The following is a 25159-nucleotide window of genomic DNA, read 5'->3' on the forward strand; positions in this document are numbered from 1 at the left end:
AAATTATCGGTCTGTATGCATAAGTTTTCTGTAAACAGAATGACCAAATGTTAGACCTGATTTTTTATCGGTAAGATTGAAAGATTATTATTAATTTCTAATTCAATGGTAAAGTGTAGGTTAAGATGTACAGATTTTAAATTACTAAGAAAATCTGGGAGGCATTCTTAACCTCGGGGTCAAATAACAAAAGTGTCATCAACGTAGCGTTACCATAATTTTAGTTTTAGATGGAAGGTATCAAGGGATTTCTTCTCAAAACCTTCTCAATGACTGATGATAATGGAGAACAAATAGCTGTTCCTGTCGTTTGTTCCTTTTTCAATTAAGCTGAGAATGTTTGGTTCATATCGTTTGAATCTAATGTAATGGTGTTTAATGGTTCAACGAAATGAAAGGACTAAGTACGAAATTATGAGTTTTCCCTGTAAATTGTTTTAATAAAGCAACTGGACATTTTGCTAGAGAATATGTTGAAGCACCAATGGTGCTGACAATAGGTCGAATTTTATGCTCATGAAGGATGACAGAGTTTTTCACGGATTTCCTTAGAGAAGAAGCTTTAATAATAGATTTAAGTTGACGATAGGATCCGTCTGTAAGAATATCTTGATTTTTTTCCTGATAATTACTTGTGTTCATGCCCACGGTAGCACTTCCTTTATCTGCTTTTAATAACTACGATGGTTTTTCCTTAGAGATTTTAGAGCAAAGCCTTCAGGCTTTAGAATGTTAGATTTCGGGGGTTTGGAGTTTTATAAGCGAATTTCATTGGCTGTTTGAGATGGCAGTTTATTTAGGAAAAACTCAACATTTCATATTACGTGGAGCAAGGACGAAGTTAGAACCTTTTGCAAGAACTGAGTTTTTCCGTCTCAAAAAGTTGGTGCAATGATACAATTACCACAGTGGTAGTTGAGAGGAGTTTTATGACTTCACTATTGTTGACGTAATTTTTTCAAATTTCCCTTTTTTTTAATGTAATTCTGGTTAGAGGAAAAACGAAGATTTTCAGTTTTGTCATAAATCAATCGTGGTTGAAAAGGCATCGAATTCCGATGCTGGCAAGATGAAGGCAAAACCAGATTTTCGAAGAATTTTATAAGCTAACGAGGTTTTGACACGATGTTATATTTGAAAAAAATTAGGGATAACGTGGTGGTCTATAAAACATAACAAAAAAGTCAGTGTACAGAGTAATCTTACTTTTGCTCTTGATGTCTTCTTCCTAAAGGCTTGTTGTTTTTTCAAAGAAAGTTTCGCAGGCAAACAATTTTTAATTATAATTATAATACTATTACAATAGAAAATCCACACTACACAACTAATCAAAACTAACATTGCGTCAATCAGTTTATAGAAAACCTACGCACACACACCGGTCCAAAAATCATCGGTTATCAACTCTCTTGTTTACAGAGGCGAATTACTAAACCCACTGTGGTCTATCTTTAGACTCAAACATCACTGACCACGCATCAAAATTTCTTAAGAATTATAATATTAAAACCAGATTTACAAAATTCCTTTTGTAAATTGGAGAGACCGCAGTTGGCGAATACAATCATGCAGTCGGACATCAAATCTAATTCGACCAAACCAAAATTCCAGAAATTTCTAAAAAACTAAACATTCTTAATCGCGACCCAGTTCTTGTCACCAATTTAGGAATCAGTTGTCCTGTCCAATAGCTATATCCAAAATCACTATCTCACTTTTCAAAAGTAACATAAGCAAAAGCAGAAGTAGTACAGTAGTAGTATTGGATATAAAGTTTTCTCATTAAAACAATACATTTCTTACCAAATATTGCATTATACTATTGCAAAAAAAAGAAATATTTGTCATATATATTACATATTAGGTATTCACTTTTTTAAAGTATAATGAGTTGGAGTTTTTTTTATTTAACTATATTTTTGAATATTTTGAATTTGAAGGCCGACAAATTTTCAGTATCTTCGCCGACAGTAAGTACGTTTTTTGGCACGACATTTTTCTAGGACGCAGCGATCTTAAATGGAAATTAATTTTAACGGAACTGGTTGTTTCGCCCCACACACGACAACAACATAATGCTATTTATACGATCATAAAGATAAACAGCCACTAATTATCACTACATCTGATTTATGATACTATTCGATCTGTTTGTTGGTTAAAACCTTCTTTTTTCAGACCCACTGCAATCAACTAACGACAAATATCTTTGGGCATGGCTTGTAGATGTATTTTTAATAATTTTTTCTACTCGCTTTTGTAAAATACCTAATTATACAACCATCTAGCATCCGGGAAGCGTCACTTTACCATGCGAGTTTCTTGTCCCACGGATCCGAACCACTTCGTACATTTCCGGGGTTTTACCGTACGGGTTTGGGAGCGATCGGATGTTTTCGGAGATTTTACCGAAGGGCTTCAATTTTGACGTTTGTCAATTGTAACGGTTATCTCAGGGATTGTATTCGTGTTGTTCTGCGGTCGTAGAAAAAGTATAGTATACGACACGTTTGGTAAACTTTTTAAGTTACTCGTTTATTAAATACTCGCTCCCCTGCGGTCCGCTCGTGCCAAATAAACTCGTAACTCAAATGCCGTTTATGCCGTTATGAAAATTAAAAATTCCAAAGGTGACATTCACTAACATGATTGTCAGAATTGACGAACGTCAAATTTCAAACCGTGAGGTTAATATCTCCTAAAACATTCGATTGCTCCCGAACCCGTGCGGTAAAATCCCGGAATTGCCCGAAGTGGGTCGGATACGTGGGACAAGAAAGTCACGTGGTAAAGTGACGCTTCCCGCACGCTAGATTGGTGTATAATCAGGTATTTTACATATAGTAGTAGAATATAGCATATTTTGCAACAATTGCGGTAAACGGCATTTGACTCACGAGCGCAGCGGACCGAATGTTTAATAAACGAGTGACTTAAAAAGTTTACCAAACGCATTGCACATCCATTTAATTGTTGGTAAAGGTTTTCTTGATATTAATAATAATTATTATTTAGTGTTACTTTAACTGCTTCTATAAAATCAATTAATAAAAGAGAATTCTAATCTTTTAATATATCCCTTTTTTGTTAAAATTGTAGTAATTATTTCATTTTAAATATTTGTATATATTAATATTCTGTCAAGTGATATAAGTATTTAATTTTAATATCGCATTAAATTTTATAAAAATATAAGAATCTTTAATAAAATATGCATTTATTCCAACCATTTTAGAAAGATAGTTGGATAGGTATTTAGATTTTAAAAAATGACAATGCGGAAATAATTATGTAGGGAAACAAAGTAATTAAACAACCAGAACACTACATTTTTCCATTTATAAAAAGCAACAAAAGAAAGAGTAAAATCCCTTAGCCGTAAAATTTGCCTCACTCTTCTGCCACGCCTGATTCATTCCAGGTTAAATCCAGTAAACTGTGTATTAATTTTCTTCTACTTTTCCTATTTGTCTGTCTCTTCAAGTATACATATTGCCAAAATTGGCATATATCTTTTGTGTTGTCATATTGTCATTTAAAAAAATGACTGGTAACTAAAAAAATACTTAAAAGCTTATGCTTTATGCAAAATGACTTCTATTACAGAAAGTAGCCCATAGTCGGATGCGTTGATTCACCTTAATATTTTTACTACTTTCAGATAGCTCTGTGGTATCTTCTTCATTACTTCTGGACAGATTCTATATTGGAACTTTCTTTATCATAAGTTTCAAGCTCTAGTTGGCTTTCGCAACTATTTAATTTACAGTACCGCTACGTTTAAGTTTTCTTTAAATAGAAATTGGACCACCCGACATTTTACAACTTTTCAGTAGACTGAATTCTCAATTCCCATAATAATGTTAATGAAGCTATAGAGAAATTTTAAAGCGCGTTTTATTTTATAAGCTGCTTCAATTATTTTATTATTGAACGCAAAAATGTCGCAATGTGCAATTGGTAAATTTCCAGAGCAACTCTAAAATCCTGTTAAAAAGCTCTTAAAAAAAATAAAATGTCATGTCATAGTTGAAACACATTTAATATTCAGCCTTTAATAATGTTTTATTAATCAGACTCTTCAACAACAATATATCAGTTACTTAAAGGAAGTAACGATAAAGTAAATAAACAGGATTCTTCAGGGTGGGTGTCCTATTAGACGTTTATAGAGAATGACTCACGGTAAAAACCGGAAATGTTGGTTACTTATAATAGGTGTTTTTTTCCGAACTTTGAACTTTAAGTTGGCATTACTGTTCAAGATGGCGACCGATTTAACAGCTGTCAAGTGATTTATTCTTAGTTTGGTTTGGCAATTCATCATGAATAGACTCATGCCTGAACAACGCTTGCAAATAATGCAATTTTATTTCGAAAATAATAGTTCTGTGCGGAATACGTATCGCGCACTACGTCCATTTTATCGTCGACTGATGGAATCATTGGTCCGTACTTCTTCAAAAACGATGATGGCCAGAACGTTACAGTCAATGGTGATCGGTATAGAGCTATAATTACTAACTCTTTCATTCCTGAATTGAATAACCATGATGTCTAGGAGATGTGGTTTCAACAAGACGGCGCAACATGTCACACAGCTCGTGCCACAATCGTTTTATAGAAAGACACGTTTGGTGACCACCTCATTTCACGTTTTGGACCTGTGAATTGGCCTCCAAGATCTTGTGATTTAACCCCGCTAGACTACTTTCGGTGAGGCTATGTAAAGTCATTGGTCTATGCGGATAAGCCACAAACGCTTGACCATTTGGAATACAACATTCGCCGTGTTATTGCCGATATACGGCCACAAATGTTGGAAAAAGTCATCGAAAATTGGACGTCCAGATTGGACTACATCCGCGCCAACCGTGGCGGTCATAGGCCAGAAATCATATTTAAAATGTAATGCCACAAGATTATCTTTCGGATAAATTAAATTCATGTTAATCGAATAATCCATCGTTGTTTTATTGCAACTTAAGGTTCTATATATCGAAAAAAAAACACCCCTTATAAGCGAATATGAGCTACGGACGTAAAATGTTTTGGCCATACTCGTAAGGCTGTATATTATTACATTTTTAGTTTCTGCGAGACATCTAGTACTTTTTTATGTAACATTTACCATACCTATCTTGAAGGTTTTCGTAGATAAAAACTACTTGTTAAGAAATTTGGCAGCAAACAACCCGATATAAAATTATAATTTTTTTCGCAACTAATACTGCTCAGCAGTTGAATTTTTTGTTGCGGTTCCCTACTAAATTGCTTTAATTGGCAAGATATAAAAATCCATGTTACATGGGAATTTTAAACGGAATACCCCATATTAGATATTGTCACGTAAATGAGCAATTAATTCGCCATCTAAAATTATAAAACTATGGTATATCTATTTTCACTGATTTTCGAGTTTTAAGTAGTAAATCAAAATATTACAATTAATGAGAATTAAAGTAATCACATTTCATCTGGATAGCGGGCTCCGGCACGCCACGGTGAAGTTTTTATAAACAAATTTGTCTTTGAGATAAATAAGCTTAATATTCCATTAGTAGCGTGTTTAAATGTGTAATTGTAACAGTGAAACTGAAAGGAAATACATATACCAACAAAAATTTAATGTTCATAGAAATTGTTATACACAAAACTATTGTTAAAGACTAATAAATGGTATTAAATTGTTTTTGATTGATTCCAACTAGATATGCATCAGTCGATTCACTTCAAAACATTGGAAACTGTCGCCCTTTGAATTTCGTTTGGATCAAGTTGTTGAAAAACCTGCCTGACACGCCGTTCCAAATCTTCTATCGTTCCAACTCGAGTTTTATACACTATTTCTTTAATAACGCCCCAAAGATAGGCATCAACTGGTGTAATATTTGGCAAACGGGGTGGCCAATTCCATGGACCTAGATGCCTTATCCATCGGTTTTCAAAGATGATTGTAAGTTCTTGACTTGACTTACTTTATTTTTGCAATGAGCCGGAGCTCCATCAAGCGAAGTAACGCCAAAGGTAAATATCCTAAAAAATATGTAACTACTGTTCGTAATATATACAGATATTTTTCCTCGTTCACATTCTCGTCGTAGATACAAAAACTTATTTTATTATCCTTTAAAACACGTTGAAACTAAATGTATGTTGAAATCGCTTTTGTCGTCCGAATTTAGGATTTTCTGATGATCAAAAATGATTATTGCTTCTGGTAAAAATACCCTCCCGTGAAAATTTTGACTCGTCGGTCCAAATGATTCTTTTCTAAAAATTCTTGACCTTCTTGTATTCTAACCAATGTCATCCCACGCGTAATGTTGCATAACGAGGGAGAAGAGATTATAATATAATTATCCTCTTTAGCGCTCGGAAGTTTTGGAAGCTCCCTTCTTCCTGGGTTTCGAAAATTTGCTTCAATTCTTGTAAACTTTTTCTCATACATTGGTGGCAAATGCGGGTAATGTTCATTAAATCTTCCACACATTCTCAAAACAATTCTTTGACACTTACCATAAATGTAAAACAAATTCAAAATATCTGCGTTTGCATAATTATATTTATCTTTTATATCATTACAAACTTCTAACTATGAAAATGCATATAGACATATCAGTTATTTTTTTATAGGAAAAGTTACCATGGAAGGCCAGATGAATTGTGATTACTTTAATTCGCTTTAATTGCAATATTTTACCAATGAAAATAGATATACCGTAGTTGGGTACTTTAATTGCTTATTTACGTGTCAATATAAAATATGGGGGGTTCCAGGTAACGTGGATTTTCATATCTTGCCAATTAAAGCAATTTAGTAGGGAATCGCAACCAAAAATTCAAATGTTTAGGTTGTACGCGTTGCGAAACAAATTTTTATATCGGGTTGTTCGTTGACAAATTTCTTAAAACGTATTTTTTATCTCTGAAAATGGTCAAGGTAGGTACGGTACATGTAGATAAAACAGTTCCAGAATGTTGCGCAGAATCTAAAAATGTAATAAGATAACATATATGGCAACACCGCATGGCCAAAAATATTTTACGTAGGACACTCACCGCGAATAACCTTGTATCACCATTTAGTCGAATAGCAAGATTTATGTGCTACTTGGGATGATTTTACTCGCTGTACACGAATTCATGCACACAATACAAATCATAATCGCGATTATTGAAATATTGAGCGTAAAAACTGATAGAGAATCGTTTAATTTACGCGAGTGCATTATCCGCCATTTTCACTGGCAACCGGGAAAAATACTTTGATTTATAGTCGCCGCGTAGCCTTTAACAGATTGACGTTTTTGTCGAAAAAAATCCGACACAATAGAAATTGAATCGGGCGTTTTGTTTACCCTAATAAACGATGGTGTATTTTCCGCCACCGAATACAAGCAGGACAAGAAGCTCCGCTTCCAATATTGTCGCTCGGATGCTAAGCGGACGCATTTCCGAATTAGGTGCGTCTTACAAGCGTTTTTTTTTATTTTAAAATCATTTGCGCTTTTCCATTAGTTTACATTAATTATTTGTTATGTTTGACGACGGAATGGAGTAGAGTAAAGAATCAAAAAAGATGTGTCTAGAATACTTTTTATAAAACTTCTTGGATTCCTCCTGCGCCTGTTTTTGTTGAGTCGAACTAACTAACGTGTCTCCAATCATTCTGTTGGCTTCTTCAGAGCTTGTCTGAAACTGGCTCGCATTTTACTCTGTACCTGCTTATATATTTTTTGAAGGGGGCGTAGCTAAATCAGCGAATAAAATTTTATGACCGGATTCGTGATTTGTATTCGACAACTGCGGATGAGTTTATTTTTACTTAGTCTTGAGGCTCCTTCATATTCTTTGAGCCTAGTTGATAATTTTCGTCCGGTCTCTGCTGTAAACTACTAGCACCTCTATTTGGCCTCATGGTCAGGAATCTCTGGTAGATTTTCTTAGACATTTAAACTCTATATACCCTAACATACGTTTTAAAATCGAAATAGAAACTAATAACAACCTCCCATTCTTAGATATTCTTATCATTAGAAAATCAGACCTGACATCGGGTCATTGTGTCATTGTGTTTACAGATTGTGTTTACAGAGTCGTAAAACTATCTCTCTAATAATTTCCAAATTAAAGATATTAAGCGTTCTATCACAAAATACACTTCATCACCACGTTCCAATAGCAGTGAAACCGAAAGCAATCCCACCCTTGCCACTGTTGTCCTTCCTTATAGTCAAAACATCACCGACCACATATCAAAAGTTCTAAAGAAATAAAATGTCAAAACCAGATTTATCACTTGTTCAAAAATCTCTCAACAACTTCAGTCCGTCAAGGACAAAACTCCATTTGAGATGCCAGCATTCCATGCATATGTGGCAAAGAATACATTGGAGAGACCGGACGAAAAATATCAACTAGGCTCAAAGAACATGAAAGAGTTTTAAGACTAAGACAAATAAACTCATCAGCAGTTGCCGAACACAATCACGAAACCAAATTTTATTCTTGCATGTAATTAATTCTTGTACCAACGAAAAATCTGAGAGTTTATAGAAATCTATAAGCAACCTAACAATTTTAACAGATCTCTACCTGTCACCAATATGGGAATCAGCCCTCCGAGGCGGTGTTTATGCCCCTCATTTAGCTCCGCCCCGCTCAAACAACCTAAAAGCAGGTACAGAGTAAAATGCGAGCCAGTTTCAGTCAAGCTCTGAAGAAGCTAACGGGATGATTGGCGACACGTTAGCTAGTTCGGGTCAACAAAAACCGCCGAAGGAGGAATCCAGAAGTTTTATAAAAAGTATTACAATAGCTTGTGGAAGTTTCTTTGAAAAATTAAAATGTGTTTAGAATATTTGCTGCAGGAGAATAGTTTTACCAATATATAATGGTAAAATTTATATAATGCTGATATTTTTTCTTTATTATCGAACAATACAGTTTCTATAACAATGGTTACTATATCATTCCTGAGACTTTAATGTCAGAGTGCATGGAAACTGTTATTGGGAAGACAGTGGAGTGGAAAGGAAGGATCGATATGATAAAGGTATCATGAAACTGTTTAGTAACGGCGATAAATTAGAACTAAAAGTTCAGATTTTCACGAAATTATATTTTTTTACATGACAATTGTTTCGACATCACCGAGTCTTTATCAAATGTATGCCGATGCCGAGTGGATTCGCGGGGATCTATGATAGTCAGATTCCGTCACTTGAATCATTTGCAACAACAATTAATATATCATGGTCTACTTACTGGCAGTGTTGAAACATTACGCCGATTTTTGCACAAAATCGGATTTGCATATAAAAATATTGACAAGTGTAGTTGCCTTATAGAGACCCAACGATCGGTTGAACGGAGACAAAAATATTACATATTACGTATTACGTATTATTTAAACGAGACTTTGTTCGACACTCAGGACACTGTAAAGAAAGCGTGGCATAATTCTTTATTGAACTGGAATATAGAAAAAGATTGGGTGCAAACGCTTTACTACTTTAGGCAAGAAACATCAGAGAATCTATTAGACTACTATCAAGACAAGTGAACTTTGGAAAATTGAGTAAAATATTCTCTTTTCTCAAGTATCCCACTATTCACCATAATCGTATATGAAAACGCAAGTTATCACAGCACTTTAGCCAAAAAATTACCAACGATCAATTCATCGTGACCCTTGCTAATACAGAAAAACAACTAGTTGAAATTTTAATAACCAAATCGTATGATGCAACTTATTTTGTAGACGAGGTCTTAAAAAATCCGGTAATATGCCCTTGTCATTGCAATTTGAGTCCTACAGAAATGATTTGGGTCAAACTTAAAAACCAATTTAGACGCAATAATATATTTTTCTACTCCCTTCTGTAAAACCCCTAATTATACATCGATCTAGCGTGCGGGAAGCGTCACTTTACCACTTGAATTTCTTGTCCGGGTCCGAGCCACTTCGGACATTTCCGGGATTTTACCGCACGGGTTTGGGAGCAATCGGAGATTTTGACGTTTGCCAATTCCGATTGTCATGTCAGTGAATGCTCTCCTTCTTCTTTGCTTTTTCTTAACGTGGGCATGTCAACTAAGGACATTCGCCCATTACCGACTGCCGTCGAAGGTTTCTCCTAAAAGTCCAGACAAATTAAAATTGGCCAGTTACATTTCTCTCCATGCACAGTAGCAAATGTCACTAAGTAGTCTAAAATTTATGCAAGTCGGTGTACAAGCGTGAATCACATGCACTAAGAAAGTTACAAATAGCCTTAGCAATGGGTTCCAAATTATTTACAGAAAATATAGCACGTACCAAGGAAATAGGAGAGGGAACATGAGAATTAATCAAGTCTCTATTAGAGTCAAACCGATGGATGAAAATAGATTTTCAAATAAAGATTTCTTACTGATAACCTCACTCAACTTTCCTCTTCGAATTCACCAGAGAAAAAAAGTAAGTGAATGTATTCGTGTTTTGCAAAAATGCACGCAAAAACTAACGGTCGTAGAAAAAGTATAGTATGCAACAAGTTAAGGTTTTCGAACGAAGGATCTCGTTTTTAAAAAACACCTTTTTGTTTTACAAACAGAACTACGAGGTTTTATTTAACCCGTTACAAGGAGAACTGAACGCAAAGTACAAAGTTGTCATATATATAAAGTTTTTACGCAAGCGTCGCGTCGCAGATACTGGGAATACTGAAGCTAGCATTTCATCAGCATATTCTATCACATAATTAACACGTTTGGTAAACTTTTAAAGTAATTCGCTCCGCCCGTGCCAAATAAACTCGTGACACAAATGCCGTTTGCTACACTTGTTGCACAATATACTAGTTTGGGTATACTCTTGCAAAACAACATATTCACTGACATGACATGATTGTCAGAATTGACAAACGTCAAAGTTCAAGCCGTGCGGTAATATCTCCGAAAACATCTGATTGCTCCCAAAGCTGCGCATTAATATCCTGGAAATGATCAATGAGAAACAAAACTGACTAAATCAGTGTATAATTTGGGTATTTTAAAGAAGGGTGTAGAAAAACATATTAGATGGGTTACTCATACAAAGCAACAAGTAGAACAAATTTTGAATTTGTTTGTAAAATACGCAATAAAAACTGAATAGTAGCAATGTTTAATGGTAATGTAAGGTATATAGAATTGGTTTAATGAGGCATTAATGACCGAAATGAGCCAGTATGTTAAAAAGGCATATAATACCCTGGAATATAAAATTTTTCTTTATGTTTGCTTTAATGGATGATGGAAAGATAGTGAAAAACCAATTAATCAAAAATATGATGTGCTCCATAAGACTCCAAACTATATTATCAGTGCTCCTAAGCACTATCCAGGGGATGCTTGCAAACTATTTTTTATTGTTAAGAAATTTGGAGAACAGAGTATAATAGAATAACAAAACATTGATAAAATAATATAGAAAATTAACTAATAAGTATTACATTAGAGGCAAATTCATTAATTATAGCGGTGTATAACTAAGTCCGGTTGTACAGTTGCAGTTTAAGCACAGTTCAAGGTTGAACTCAGTTTAAATATGCAAGTTGTTCAAAATCAGTTCAAAGCTAGGCTTGATTCACTATTTACTGTTTTGTGAGGTTCACTGAGCGCTCGAATTTTGGCGCCTAAACCAAGGTGTCTTCTTCTATTATATTGTCGTTAACATCACAGCTATCCATGATGTTCGTTTGCCCACAAGCCCTACTTAAATCATATATTATTGTAATAAATTCTAAAAATAATGGATCAAAAGTTATTTGAAAGGAAGCTCAATAGCTTATATGTTTTAATTGAAATTATAATTTTAAAATAAAAATTAATGACTAATCATCATCACCCGCATCACCCCCAAATTCACTTGGAAGCCCGTCGAATTTGCATCTTTTATTATGAGCATGTCACCTAAAAACGTATATTAACAAATGATGGAGTTTTTAGGAGCACCTGCCACCGAAACAAACGTTAATCAGTATAATTTCCTAGAAATATGATAGTAAGTTCTTGTTCCAGATTGACCAGAAACAATAGAATTGAAAATTGATACTGTTTTGTTTTAAATGAGATTTGAAACAAACATTAACATTTAACACTGCATTTTCTTTTATTATTTCCCTTATATCTTTAAAAAAGTTACAGCGATTCAGAATAGTTTCTAGTTAAATTAAACGTACGGTACATTACTGGTAAGGAGTGAAAACATTGACGGAGAGTATCCACAGTACTAAAATTTATCCCATATTTTGACCAACCTCTCCGAAATACAGGCTATAAAGCTGCATTGGTGATTAAGGGCACCTTTATCAGAGTTTTATCAAGAATAAGACTTTTTTTTTCAAATAAACCTGTATCCTCCACAAGTTTTGTTTTCAAGTTTATTTAAAAAAAATATTTTTTTATTTTCTAAAAAAACGTTTTAGATGATTACCACGAAACATCGCATGCTTATTTGTCATCAAAAGATTTTTTATTTTGTGTTAACGAAAATAATATTATATTAATATTTTTGTATTTTCAATTACGAGCTGTTTGAATAGGTATACTCTGATCACGTTCGCGTGATTTCAAAATCGTCTCAACTATTGCTAAATTATGAATGGTTTAAAATTTTATTGAACTCATTTTTGTTTCAATTCATTGAGTAGAGGCAGACATCTGCAAGTCCATAACGATGATTTCTGGGGGCTTGCTATTACAATTTCCAAAACATGACACTTTTCATAAGCCAATTTCATCTTTGGTCTCTTTTTTGGTTTTCATATTTTTTTTATCACTCTCCCTAAACGTCTAGCCACTTCCATTGTTAAATTCCCTTTCAATTTATCTTCAACATTCTTGCTTATTTTTGTTTTTATCCCTGTCGGTTTTTTATTTTCTAATACTGCTTTATATTTCCTTACTAAACGAAGCAAGACCTCTTTGGAAGTAAAATTTGCTGAGCTTTTTGCCTCAGCCATTTTTTAAAAATTTAAACTTATTTATTTGCATTTTATTACATATTCAGTATAATTACCTTGTTTTTAAATCCTAAAAATCCTAAAATTAAATCCTAAAAATCGGAACATAGCCAATAAAACAACAATTAGCAATCTGATTTCTAACAGAAGATGACAACTACGTATGTGCACACGTTAACAACATGATTTTTTTCCTTTAACTGGTTTTAGTAGAACTGAGCCGGTCCAAGAACCGTTCTCTGTGGAACGCCGCATTTCATAGGTAAGATGGTGTCACTCGACTCACCTCCAAACTCAACTTACTGAAACTTATTACTAAACTTATTATCGAGATATAAATAATTTTAAAGGAATACCTCCGAAGCCATCGAATTCTAATTTATTTAAGAGTACACAGTGGGTTGAGCAATCTAGAGCAATCTTAGAAATTTGTTGGCTTCAAAAAAAGTAAATAAACGGGTTTTTAACGTGTTTTCCAAAAATGGGGCTAATAACGATTGGCCTGAAATTGTTTGGAATATATAGATCTCCTTTTTTATGGACGGAAATTACTTTAGAGATTTTCAAATCTGAAGGAAATTCGCCATACGAAAATACGGCATTTGTTGTTATAGCTATAAAAGGAGCTACAATATACTTCATGGAGTGCTTTAGTATATTTGAACTTAAACCGAAGCAATCAGTGGAACTCAAATTACTTAGAATTAGAGTCGTGGATTTCGCCTAGATTCAAGTAGAAAAATTAACGAGGGGATTCGATTTTTCTTAGATGCACATAAGGGCAGTTCGATTTGGTCGGTCCCTAATTACATTCCTGACGAACAGAGTGAATTCATCTGGCGTGATTGATTTGGGTGCATTCTATGAAGATCGGTCTCGTGATTAATTAAAACCCAACAGCCTTCATGTTGGTGAATCTAGATATAAAGTCGGCATATGCCTTGGATTTAGTTTCATTATCAAGTTTTTTGTAATTACTATGGCCCAGTCTATACTCAGACCACCAATCGGAAATAAAGAATAGTCGACACTTAGTCTTTAAAAAAAGAATATGATCTCTTTTATTTCTGATGTCAAGGTTGAACCAAGCAAGCAGAAGACGAACGGAATTAAGACGCGCAACTTGGAAATGTTTTTCAATATTCTTGGTATAAATATGGAGCAGTTGTTTTGTAGCAAGTGATCCTAATTTACACGATCAAATGACGCACAGAGATTGTTCAGGCTCATCTGAGTAGTTCATCTAGTGTGAGAACGATGCTCAGCTAGAACTATCTAAATATAATTCAATAAATATCATATAAATCAATGATCAGAGAGTGGCGGCTATGTACGATCAGTACCTGTAGGGAATACACCAAAGGAGGCAAGTAGATTGACAAACTCTGTTGTTAGAACGTCAGACATCAAATTTAAATTTAATATTATAATCACCGGCAATAATAATGTTTCTTTTTTGACAGTAAATTCCATTTAGAAGAAGCTCTGGTCCCTGACATGAACCCATAAGGGTTACCGTGGCTGTATACGTTGATAACTACGGTATTCTTCAATATCGCAAAATTTTGCGTGGATATCTAGAGAGTATATATCCAAATCTATGATTTTGCATAAATTAATTATAAATTAATAAATATATTAAAAATAAAAATAAATTAATACGCCACTTCTGGCCACCTCACCATTTAATTTTCAAGTAAAATAGAAGTTGATTTTGCAAATGGCAATATCGATTAGATACTTTAATTGTGCGTTATTTATTTCCCTCTTTAAATCGGGTCGACGTCTGTCGTATTAACAGATCCAATCTTGTATCGACCTGGAATGGTAAATAACGGCATCCGATTCAAACGTTTAATTAGCGGATTGTCAGAGTTAAGAGTGCTTCGGTGCAACTTTATTCTGTCTTTTGTCCGCTATTTGCTCTTTCCGACAATCGGGGAAAATAAATCGAGTTGTTTTGGACCTAACTTACTGTTTTGTCTCGGGCGAGCCTCAAAACAAGCTTCGAGAGTTACTTAGATAGCCGAAAATATGAATATACAGATTACTCGTAAACATGTCAAAGAGGTGTCTCGATTTCAACAATTCAAAACCTACATTAAATTGTTTTAAAGCCGCCTAAGAGCCAAAAGGAAACACCTTTTTTTATTTGCTTATGAATAAAAATAGTATTTTTTAATGACGCCAAATTTTTATAGCACTACTTCCTTGGACTGTGTAGGTGATATTGAAAGTTATAGAAGTAAATGAAAAAAAAAAGGTCTTACATCCGATTGCCTTCAAACTATTTATTTAATGTGGTGTATGTGTGTGTACTTCTCTGTTTAAAGATGTGTCCCAAATTTCCATACTTTTAAAGATTTTTGTCTTTCAGTCAAACAAAGATACCTTTTTATTTTTCGATCTGTTGACTTAACAAACTAATGCTATGAATGAAGTGCAGAATCTGGCGACCTTTAAAAGGTTTAAAACAATTCAGGTTTTAATCCATGTCATAAAAAGTCTACCGAGTTATATGCATTAGGATAAGTTTATTCAAATCAGTTTCAAATTGTTAAATCCAGTCGTGTCTCCAAATAAACCTAGTTATTATTTTTTTCAAACTTCCACAGGCTCAATTCAGTTGCAGGTAAGTTCTGAGGAAGTAAACAGGATGATCGGCGAAATGTTAGCAAGTCCGATTCAACAACAACTGACGCAGGAGGAATCCAGACGATTTGTAAATAGTAAACCTGGTTTAGTTTTAATTTTGACTGGTTCTGTTTGTTTGTTGACCTTGATAAAAACGCAAATTAGAGACAAAGTTTATAATAAACAAAACATAGATAAAAAACATAGTGGCGCAGTTTGTGTGGCGCCCTTTTATTCGAAACACAAATAAACAAAATGAGCAATTATAATTTTGAGCTTTACAGAGCATTGCTGGCCCCTCTATCATATAATATACCCTCAGCATGAAACGCAAAGTAGTTAAACTAAATCAAAAATCCAAATTGTACAAGTTACACTTCACGCAATGACAAGAAGATTTCAAAAATGACAAGTAGTTATGACTTGCTGAGACAAATGTGTTTTCTATAGGACCTAAATTACTTAAAAATAATAATTGGTAATGATATTAAAAATGTATTGATAGAATCGCGTTAGGACATATATTTTCATTATTTAAAACTTTTTGCACTGTCGTTACGGTTGTATTTCAAAATTATATTATTATTAATGTCATCCACAATTCTAATTCTATATTTTAATTCATTTTTCGAAAACGTCATTGGTTATGTTGTTTGACATCTTGCTAGATTTGCATAGTTCGTACTTGTTATGGTTATCGGCCGGCAAAGTAATACAAAGGAATTAGGTTAATTATTGGTATAACCACGGGTTATCTACTGGATTAGTAGTGATCAGAGTATCGATTTGTGTTTTATCAAACTTTTAATATTCCATGATCTGATATGGCATACATCATTCACTTCTCGTCTCGCCACGAAAGTGCTGTTGGAAATCCTAAATTTTCCTGTGTGGAATTTGTCCATCTGGATATTATAAGCTGATATGAACTTAACTAGCTTCGCTAAAATGTTAAAGACATGCAATGATATTTCAAAAATGAAAAGACACGCTAGAGTTAATATGCGTTGATCACATAATGTAATCGGGACTTCACCTTCGCCTGGTATAAATTAGTTAAAACCTCACGATCATTTACACACTATATGGTATTGAAATAAGAGCATCACATTGAGTCTTCCAGTCTAAAAATTCATCCAAACTCAATCCTAGACACCCCACATTGTTTCTGATAGTTATGAAACTTTATAGTATGGGTTTGCTTGCGTTGAAATATAGATTAATTTTTCGAAACCATGCTATCAGCTATCGAGTACCCTACAACACTTCTCTGAAAGGTCATCATGATTTCCACACCTCAACACCAAGGAAACATCATCCGCATATATCACACAAAACATATCAGGCCAAATTTTTAATATACAATTATCATATAATATGAAGGGTCCAGGGCGTAAAACTTATCCTTGAGGAACACCCATCTCTATGGGTTGACTAGCTGAATTTTCACTTTCCAATCTTAGAAACCGTTAGAAAATTTCCGGTATACAAATTGAGAAAGACCTTCTAAAAACTACCGACCTAATCTAGAGACTTAGCCCTTATACCAGAAGCGTGAAGAGCTTCCCCAAGTTCTGTTAAAATATATTATCCTACAGAAATACGAATAAACAGTATTTGAAGTGCTTCTGTTTTTTCTGGAGCCATGTTGATTATCTATAAAAATATGAAATTTATCTACCAGATTACCAGATGATCGTTCTCCTGTAACTCGCAACAACCCTTTTTGAAAACCGACGCGATAGGAATATGCCACCACCTAATTATCAAACCCAATACTCTTTTTAATAAAAAAGTTGGTATTCAATGGGATCCAAAAGATCCAAAACTCTGATCATTCAAATCAATTCTTTTGTTATCCAACTGAATGGAAGAAACCATATTTTTCGATATTGTTATTTAGGTAGTTATTAAATATATACGCCACAATATTAAGCTTATTCTTGATTTTATTGGTCGGCTTATTCATTAAATTAAAATTTTTAACACTGAATTCTGAAATCACCCTCCAAGCAGCACCATAAGGATTGCCAGAATCCGAAATTTGTAGCTGGTTTCAGAACAAAGAACTTAGGTTCCATTTATTATTATTTATTTTTGGACGACGTAGTAACATATAACCTTTTTTCCGGAAAATTTCAAATAAAATAATACAAAAAAACGTTTTAAAAACTATTAAAAGCACTATGCAGATCCGTCTCGGAAAAAACATGAAACCAATCCTCCAGATGAAGAGATTTCTTGAAATTCTGAATTTTGCAATCACTGAAGTTTCTATTAATTCGAGATGTTGAACAAACATTCAACTTGGTGATATCATTTCGAAATACTTCAAGTTCTATGAAAACAAATCTGTGATCAGACACATAATTGCCCAAAATACAACATCAACAATCCTTACTAAAATTTACAATTGCGTGATCAATCACTATTTTTGTAAAAGTAGTCATCCTAGTTGCTGTTCGAGTTATGGTTACATGTATGACCCAGCCAAACATTATAAACATATTACCGAAAAACATTTCAACGAGGACGGGTTTGGAATACCTTGAAATTTGGACCAAAGAGTGAGATTGTGAAATTTTCTTTTCGATTTGATTATTAATTTTTCGAAAGTTTTATATTGACCTTGACTACATTGAAGAATGGGCACTATCGGGTTGATAAATACCCTGCAAGACAACTTGCAAGTTGGAGTCGATACATGTTTTGATTCAGTAATTATTTAAAAAAGGAAGTACCTGATTTAATCTACTTATCTGTGATTACTACTAAAGTATCATCTTGGTTAAACGTTATGGATCTCAAAAATTAAGAGTCCTACCTTCAATCCCCTAAACTACCACATAACACTGACTCAATGAATGTTTTTCTTCATAAAGTTAGCTCAAAAATTAAGTTTTTAGTTGATTGCCGCAGCGGAAGTATATAAAGTTTAATTCAAAGTAGGTCATTGCAGGTTTAGGGTACTTTGGACTGCTGATATGGAGGGAGCAACCTTTTTTAGCCATACGTTGTTTAAACTAAACTGATTTTGAACTACTGTTCGACCAACTAAGCAAGCGTTATGACAAAGTCGTCCTGTTTTGTTGTTGTTTCTCATTTTTCTATATTTGCAACTCAATGTCGCCATTTGTTTCCTACTGCGATTTTTGGTGACTGTTCGTTTAACTCATTAAAAACTTCCCCAATAGAATATAAACCAGGGCGCATCAATTCCAGTAGGATGTACTCCTTCGAAACCCTGTAATTATCTAACTAATCAAAATTGGGTTCCTAGTTAATTTTGAAATTTACAACCACCTTGTAAAATTCCATTACTAAAAGTGGCGATAGATATAAATAGATAATGATTCCGTTCTAACTGCTATTTTTTTTACTTAAACTTAATAAGATTTTAAAACTAGTTATTTAATTTTTTTATGCATATTGTTAATCTATTTTACTAAAAATAAAAGCCTGAAAGGATCTTAGTACAATTTCAAAGCGTCAAGAATGAGAGACTCATTTATCCACAGTACTGACATCAAATACATTTGAGTTCTAAAATCATATTAACTGTTTGTACTATTTCTTTCACTCCACGTTTGTAAACAGTGCTCACTAGACTCCAAGTTGACTCATATAAATTCCAATTTAAGAATTAGTTAAATTTCAAAGGCAAAAGTTACTGAACCGGAATTCAGTTTTAACGTTAACCAAAATTTCTTTTTATAGTTTGATCCTCGAAATATGAATTTAGGAGGTAACTGGTTTAAATCATTTATTGCGATCAAAAAATTAAGAATTCATAGATAAATTTTAGATATATTAGATAAATTTAGGTAGGTTCTCTCCCAATGACATATTATATAAAAAATATGATGAAATACATCCACATTCATCTAATTAACACAAAAATCTCAATATTACATTATTAATTAATCAACACAAGGAACAAACAATAGAAGAAATAAAAAATTACAGTTAAAAGAGGATGTCCCATTTATTTACTCTAAATCGCACAGTGCTATCCTTACTTCTAATGGAGGTCAGATTTGGATTTGGATTGGGATTTGCAAATATTTCAGTGGACCAGGTCGTTACTTACCTTAATAAAAAAAGCATATTCCTTTGGATATGCAGGAAATAACCCCTTTTCCCTGGTCTCGCCCCAAAAGATAAATTAATTTAATTACTATTTCGCAATCTCGAAAAAATCTGACGTTGTCCTACAGATTCAACCAGACCATTGAAGAGCTGTAAAATGAGGTATTGCTCAACCATCTTGAAACCGTCGGAAGATATGAAACTAACCCCAAAAATGAAATACCCATAAATTCGCTATTATTTTAAATAAAGAAATATTTCGCAATCTCAAAAGAATCTGATATTCGATAGGGGATTAAATTCTGTATTTGATGCCGTTTAGAGTTACAGGGTGTCCCATTTAGGGAAAATAATTTTTGAGTCGTTTCCGAAATAGGAGAAGTAGTTGTCATGCTGGTTGTACAATTTTTTTCAAATAATTCTATAACCAAAAGAGATAGGTATAGGTATACCTTTTGAAAATGAACTTAAAATTAACCACAGAAATAAAAAAGGACAGCGATTTCAAGATAGGTAAGCAAAACATCACTTTGTAGCTCTTCTACGTGATAACGTCAGATGTCTTTGACATTGCGAAATAAATATAACGAATTATTGGCTATTTCGTTATTGGGGGTAGTTTTATATCTTCCCGACGATTTCAAAGTGGTTGAGCAATACATCATTTTGCAGCTCTCCAATGGTCTGATTGAATTCCTGGGACAACGTCAGATTTTTTCCAGATTGCGAAATAGTAATTACATTAATTGATTTTTTTAGGGATTATTTTCTGTATCGCAACATTGGATACAGTTTTTCGGAGTTCCTTGATAATATTTCCGGGCTTACTTAGCTTATTAACAGTAATATGTTTTTTTTTTAATTAATGTAAGTAACGACCTGGTCCGCTGTAATATTTGCAAATCCGAATCCAAAATCCAAATTAAACTTCAGCCACGTTTACTTGTAAGGGCCTTAGGTAAAAAAAATCCTTTTTTTTCAATCTTGGTGCACATTCAGGCGAACTAAATTTATATGACGAATCATGTCTAGAAAACGAAGCACAGACCATTTATTTAATAATAATTACGAGTTGTTTTGTTCTTACCAAAATCTCTCACCCAAAATAATCAAAGAAAATTTAACGGAAATTTATTCCATCGAGAATAATTTTTAAATTAAAACTAGAACCGAAAAATGAAAGCTTTTTGTCCGATTCTCAAAAATCAAAGTTGCTTACCTTCCTGCGGCCACAGCAGAGCATGGTGCGCGTGCGTGACCGACCGGATGCGATTTTTGAGCGTGCTAATTTCCGCCACTGCATACCAGATTAGCTCCCGAATAATCTGGCCCCAAAACTGAAAATTTAAAACGCATCCAATTAGTTACATCGGTGACTGCTTTCGTTCACACGAAACTCGGACGATAACTTATAATTATTTGCATTTCATATTAGTATTTTCTAAACATAACACAATAAGTGTTTTTCGTTCGAATCTTTTGCGATCAGTTTTCCAAAGAAAACTATTGTCAATATGCCAATTGACAAACATTCTATCGAGAAGAAAGGCCTAGACAATTTCCGTCTAAAACTAAGCCGCGTTGATGACACAGAATCCCTCTAAGAATTTCTTGCACGGTTTAAAATTTATACACCCTAACATACGTTTTACCATTGTATTTTTAAATAGCCTTATTGAAAGACAATCACACGTAACATTTTGTCATTCAGTTTACAGAGAACCTAATATATTGTCACATCAGCATCCTGCCCAGAAGTCATCGGTCATTGAACCCAGAATTTAATCACCTTATCTCTGCTCTTCTCTCTAATAATTTTCACATTAAAGATAGTAAGCGTTCCATCACAAAAGGCACTTCAGCACAACCTTCCAATAGCAATGAGTCCGAAAGCAATCCCACATTTGGCACTGTTCTCCTTCCTTATATTCAAAACATCACTGACCACATATCAAAAGTTCTAAAGAAATATAACGTCAAAACCAGATTTACCACTTGTCCAAAAATCTCCGAACATCTTCGATCCATCAAAGACACAATTCCATTTGAGACGCCAGGAGTTTACAGCATTCCATGAATATCAGCAGTTGCCGAACACAACCACGAAACAGAAATTTTATTCGATAAAACTAAAATTATGTAATCAATTCTTCTACCAACAAAAAATCCGAGAGTCTATAGAAACCTAATGTGAGAATCAGTCATGCGAGACGCTGTTTATGCCCCTCACATAGCTCCGCCCCCCTCAAACAATATAAAAGCAGGTACAGAGTAAAATGCGAGCCAGTTTCAGTCAAGCTCTGAAGAAGCCAACAGGATGGTTGGTGAAATGTTTGTCAGTTCGACTCAACAAAAACCGACGCAGAAGGAATCCAGAAGTTTTAAAAAAAGTATTACAGTAACCTGTGGAAGTTTCTTAAAAAAAAAAAGTAAAAACCATCCCAACCAAAAGCAACCACATAATAGTATATTATGCAGCAAGTGCGCTAAACGGCATTTGGGTCACGACTTTATTTAACACGAGCGGGGAGAGTGTTTAATAAACGAGTGCCGTGTTGCATACTATACTTTTTCTACGACCTTTTTTGGGAACATTTTCGTCAAACAATACGAATACATTCACTGACATGTGATAACGGCATTTGAATCACGAGTTTATTTGACATGAGCGGAGCGTAGCGGAGAGAGAGTTTAATAAAAGAGTGGCTTAAAAAGTTTACCAAACGTGAACGTATTTTTTTTCTTTCTCCAAAAACTCCCGTGGTGAAGCTTCCCGCACGCTAGATCGCTGTATAGTATATACACAAAAAGGAAAAAATAACAAAACTCTAAAGCGAAACAATAATCACCTGAAACGTAACCTTTTAATGCCAAAGTAAACTGAGCCGGTGTGAGATCATTTATATCTAAATACTACAAATACAATTAAAAATGTCCATTGCTTTATAGAGTGGACTTCTAACCAAAACTTTGGTGGAGTTAGTTCTAAGGTAGAATATTGGAGATGTTCGGATTGCCAGCGAAGGTACGTACGTATGTGAAAACCTCAAATCCCAAATATTTGGAGCCATCACTTCGTTTTAGTTTCATATTGCCTAGAAAATAATCACAACCAATACAGCAAAGCCTGTTCAAAAAACCAATAGAAAAACATTTGTCAATATTCAACGGCAATCTGTTGAGTTTAGACGAAGAGTCAACAATTTGAAGATCGCTCTGAAGAAAGTGGCAGGTATCTTTATTACGGTTAATTAAATATCATCTGCGACAAGCACACAAGTAATTATATCATTAATAAAAATGGAAAATATGAAGGGGGCAATCTTATTCCCTTGGGGGAGCCCCCAACTCATATGACTTATGTCCTCGCACCTCGATATACTAAACTCTGTCCGCTAAGTACGATTTAAACAACAATACTAGATTTGCATTGAATCCCATCTCCACAAGGTTGTGAAGAAAAATGTCTTGGTCGACCCCATCGAAAGCTTTCGGAAAGTTGGTGTTTAATACATCAATTTAAAGACGGTTATCTAATACTTGAGAGGTAAATTGAGCGAAGCATGCAAAATTACTAAGGGCACTACGTTTGTTAGAGAAACCATGCTCAACTTCCGTTATCAAGTTTTTAACCTAAATAAAAATTAAAAAAAAAACCTCTCGAATGCCCTCGCAAAAGACACCGGCCTGTAGTTCAAGATTTCACTGTTATTTCCGTTTTTAAAGACGGGGGTTATTCTAACCTCCTTCCAGCTATTAGTAAAAGAATCTGTCTTAAGTGCAAGATTAAAAAGATAAGACAAGGGTTTTAGCAATGGAACTGCACAATCTCTAATGAAAAAGCTAGGACCACAGGACTATCACGACGGCAGTAAGTTTAATTATTTGACCTTTGCAATGCTTGCAGTATTACCCCCGATAGGTGCAGTGAATCTGAGGTAAGATTGATGACGGTCGCAATCTTCAAAACTGTCAAGTATCAGTATAGAGAATTTTTTTTTGAGTCAATAAATATAGATTATCAACTTTAGCTAATTAATTCCTATAGTCGATGTTAACTTTTGTCTTAATATTCGAATGAAATTCATTGTACTAGCTTCTATAAAATTCAAAGCTACATACTTTCAATTTCTTAAAAACTGTATGCTCCCGTTTTACAAGTTTAATTATTTCTGCTGTATGATCTGCTGCGAGTTATAGACCGAGGTACAAACAAATCGATAATTCCGATAATAATATGAAGAGTTCTTAAGAAATATTATGTCAAAACCAGGTTCACCACTTTTCCAAAAATCTCTCAACATTTTTGGATCCATGTAAATGCGCCAAAGAATGCAGGTTGTCTCGAATTCGTGAATTGAGATCTCGGAAACGGTAGGAAACGAAGTTGTTTCATTAGAGGCAAAGTTGAGTATTTTGGTGTTGAATTTAAAATTGTTTCAATAGTTAGTTTTGGATAAATCTAGGAAAAACCGAAAATCGGCAATTTCATTTGAATAAAAAAAAATTGAAAACTAATGCCACTTTCCCATTGCAGTTTTTTCTACCTTACAAATTGACGCTATTAACTTTGTCAATATGAAAACATACATGTATCACACTTAATAATTTACTAAACATTAACGCCCCAAAATTGACAATAAAGCCAAATTAACACAAAAAATAAAATCGCCATTATTATGTCAAAGTATTTGTTATATGTATATTACTTACGGGCAACTAATTATTACAGTGGCAAAAAACATACGTTTTCAAAATAAATATAAAAAATATTTTATTACCGGAAATCCAGAAGGAACAACTCAGAACCTGAAGAAATTAATATTGAAAACTTCTTTAATTTCCTAAAGTAGTGAGTAAGTAATAACAGAGCATAGAATCATATTAAATTGTTCAAATTCGTCACCAAACTTATTAAAAATATTGTTTAATATCAGTAGTTGATATTTCTCAAACGTTAAGCTCTCACTTTTTGATGCTCATTGGGATTCTCTATGTTCATTATGACTATTAAAGATTCCATGAGTTGCAAAACTACATTCATCATTATCTGCATCAAGTTGTTTTTAGAATTTATCACAGAATTCTAGCCTCCTAATTTCAGGTCTCCAGGTCTAAGCTTTTGAGTGGATTTTGTAGGGATGATAGCGGCTTCAATATAATGTCTATTCCCAACTCATTTTCAAAATATTCAATTCAAAATAAACAATTAGATGTTAGGATTAATTCGATGGTACTTATTTGTCGGCTTGCTAAAACTGCCGAATTTCTATCCAATTTGGTCAACAAATTTGAATATGGTTGCACTCGCTGTGGATACTGAATGTAATAATAAATTCATAACAAATAGCATTTTTCAACATTTTAAAACATATTTTTCTACTCCCGTCTATAAAATACCTAATTACCTACCGATCTAGCGTGCGGGAAGCGCCACTTTCCCA

General features: G+C 33.9%; 1 protein-coding gene across 4 annotated transcripts in view; it reads right to left on the minus strand.

Annotated features, from left to right (window-relative positions):
* Positions 1-25159, minus strand: part of LOC132703895 (rho GTPase-activating protein 100F) — a 254191-nt gene that overhangs the window by 194502 nt on the left and 34530 nt on the right. For all 4 annotated transcript variants that reach the window (XM_060673411.1, XM_060673412.1, XM_060673414.1 and 1 more), the window contains exon 2: positions 20935-21052. In XM_060673411.1, the coding sequence (XP_060529394.1) occupies positions 20935-21018 (84 nt within the window). In that variant the 5' untranslated portion in view covers positions 21019-21052. The remainder of the gene's footprint in view (positions 1-20934; positions 21053-25159) is intronic.

This window comes from Cylas formicarius, unplaced genomic scaffold (genome assembly GCF_029955315.1).
Source record: "Cylas formicarius isolate icCylForm1 unplaced genomic scaffold, icCylForm1.1 PGA_scaffold_6__28_contigs__length_40554024, whole genome shotgun sequence".
Lineage (NCBI taxonomy): Eukaryota > Metazoa > Arthropoda > Insecta > Coleoptera > Brentidae > Cylas > Cylas formicarius.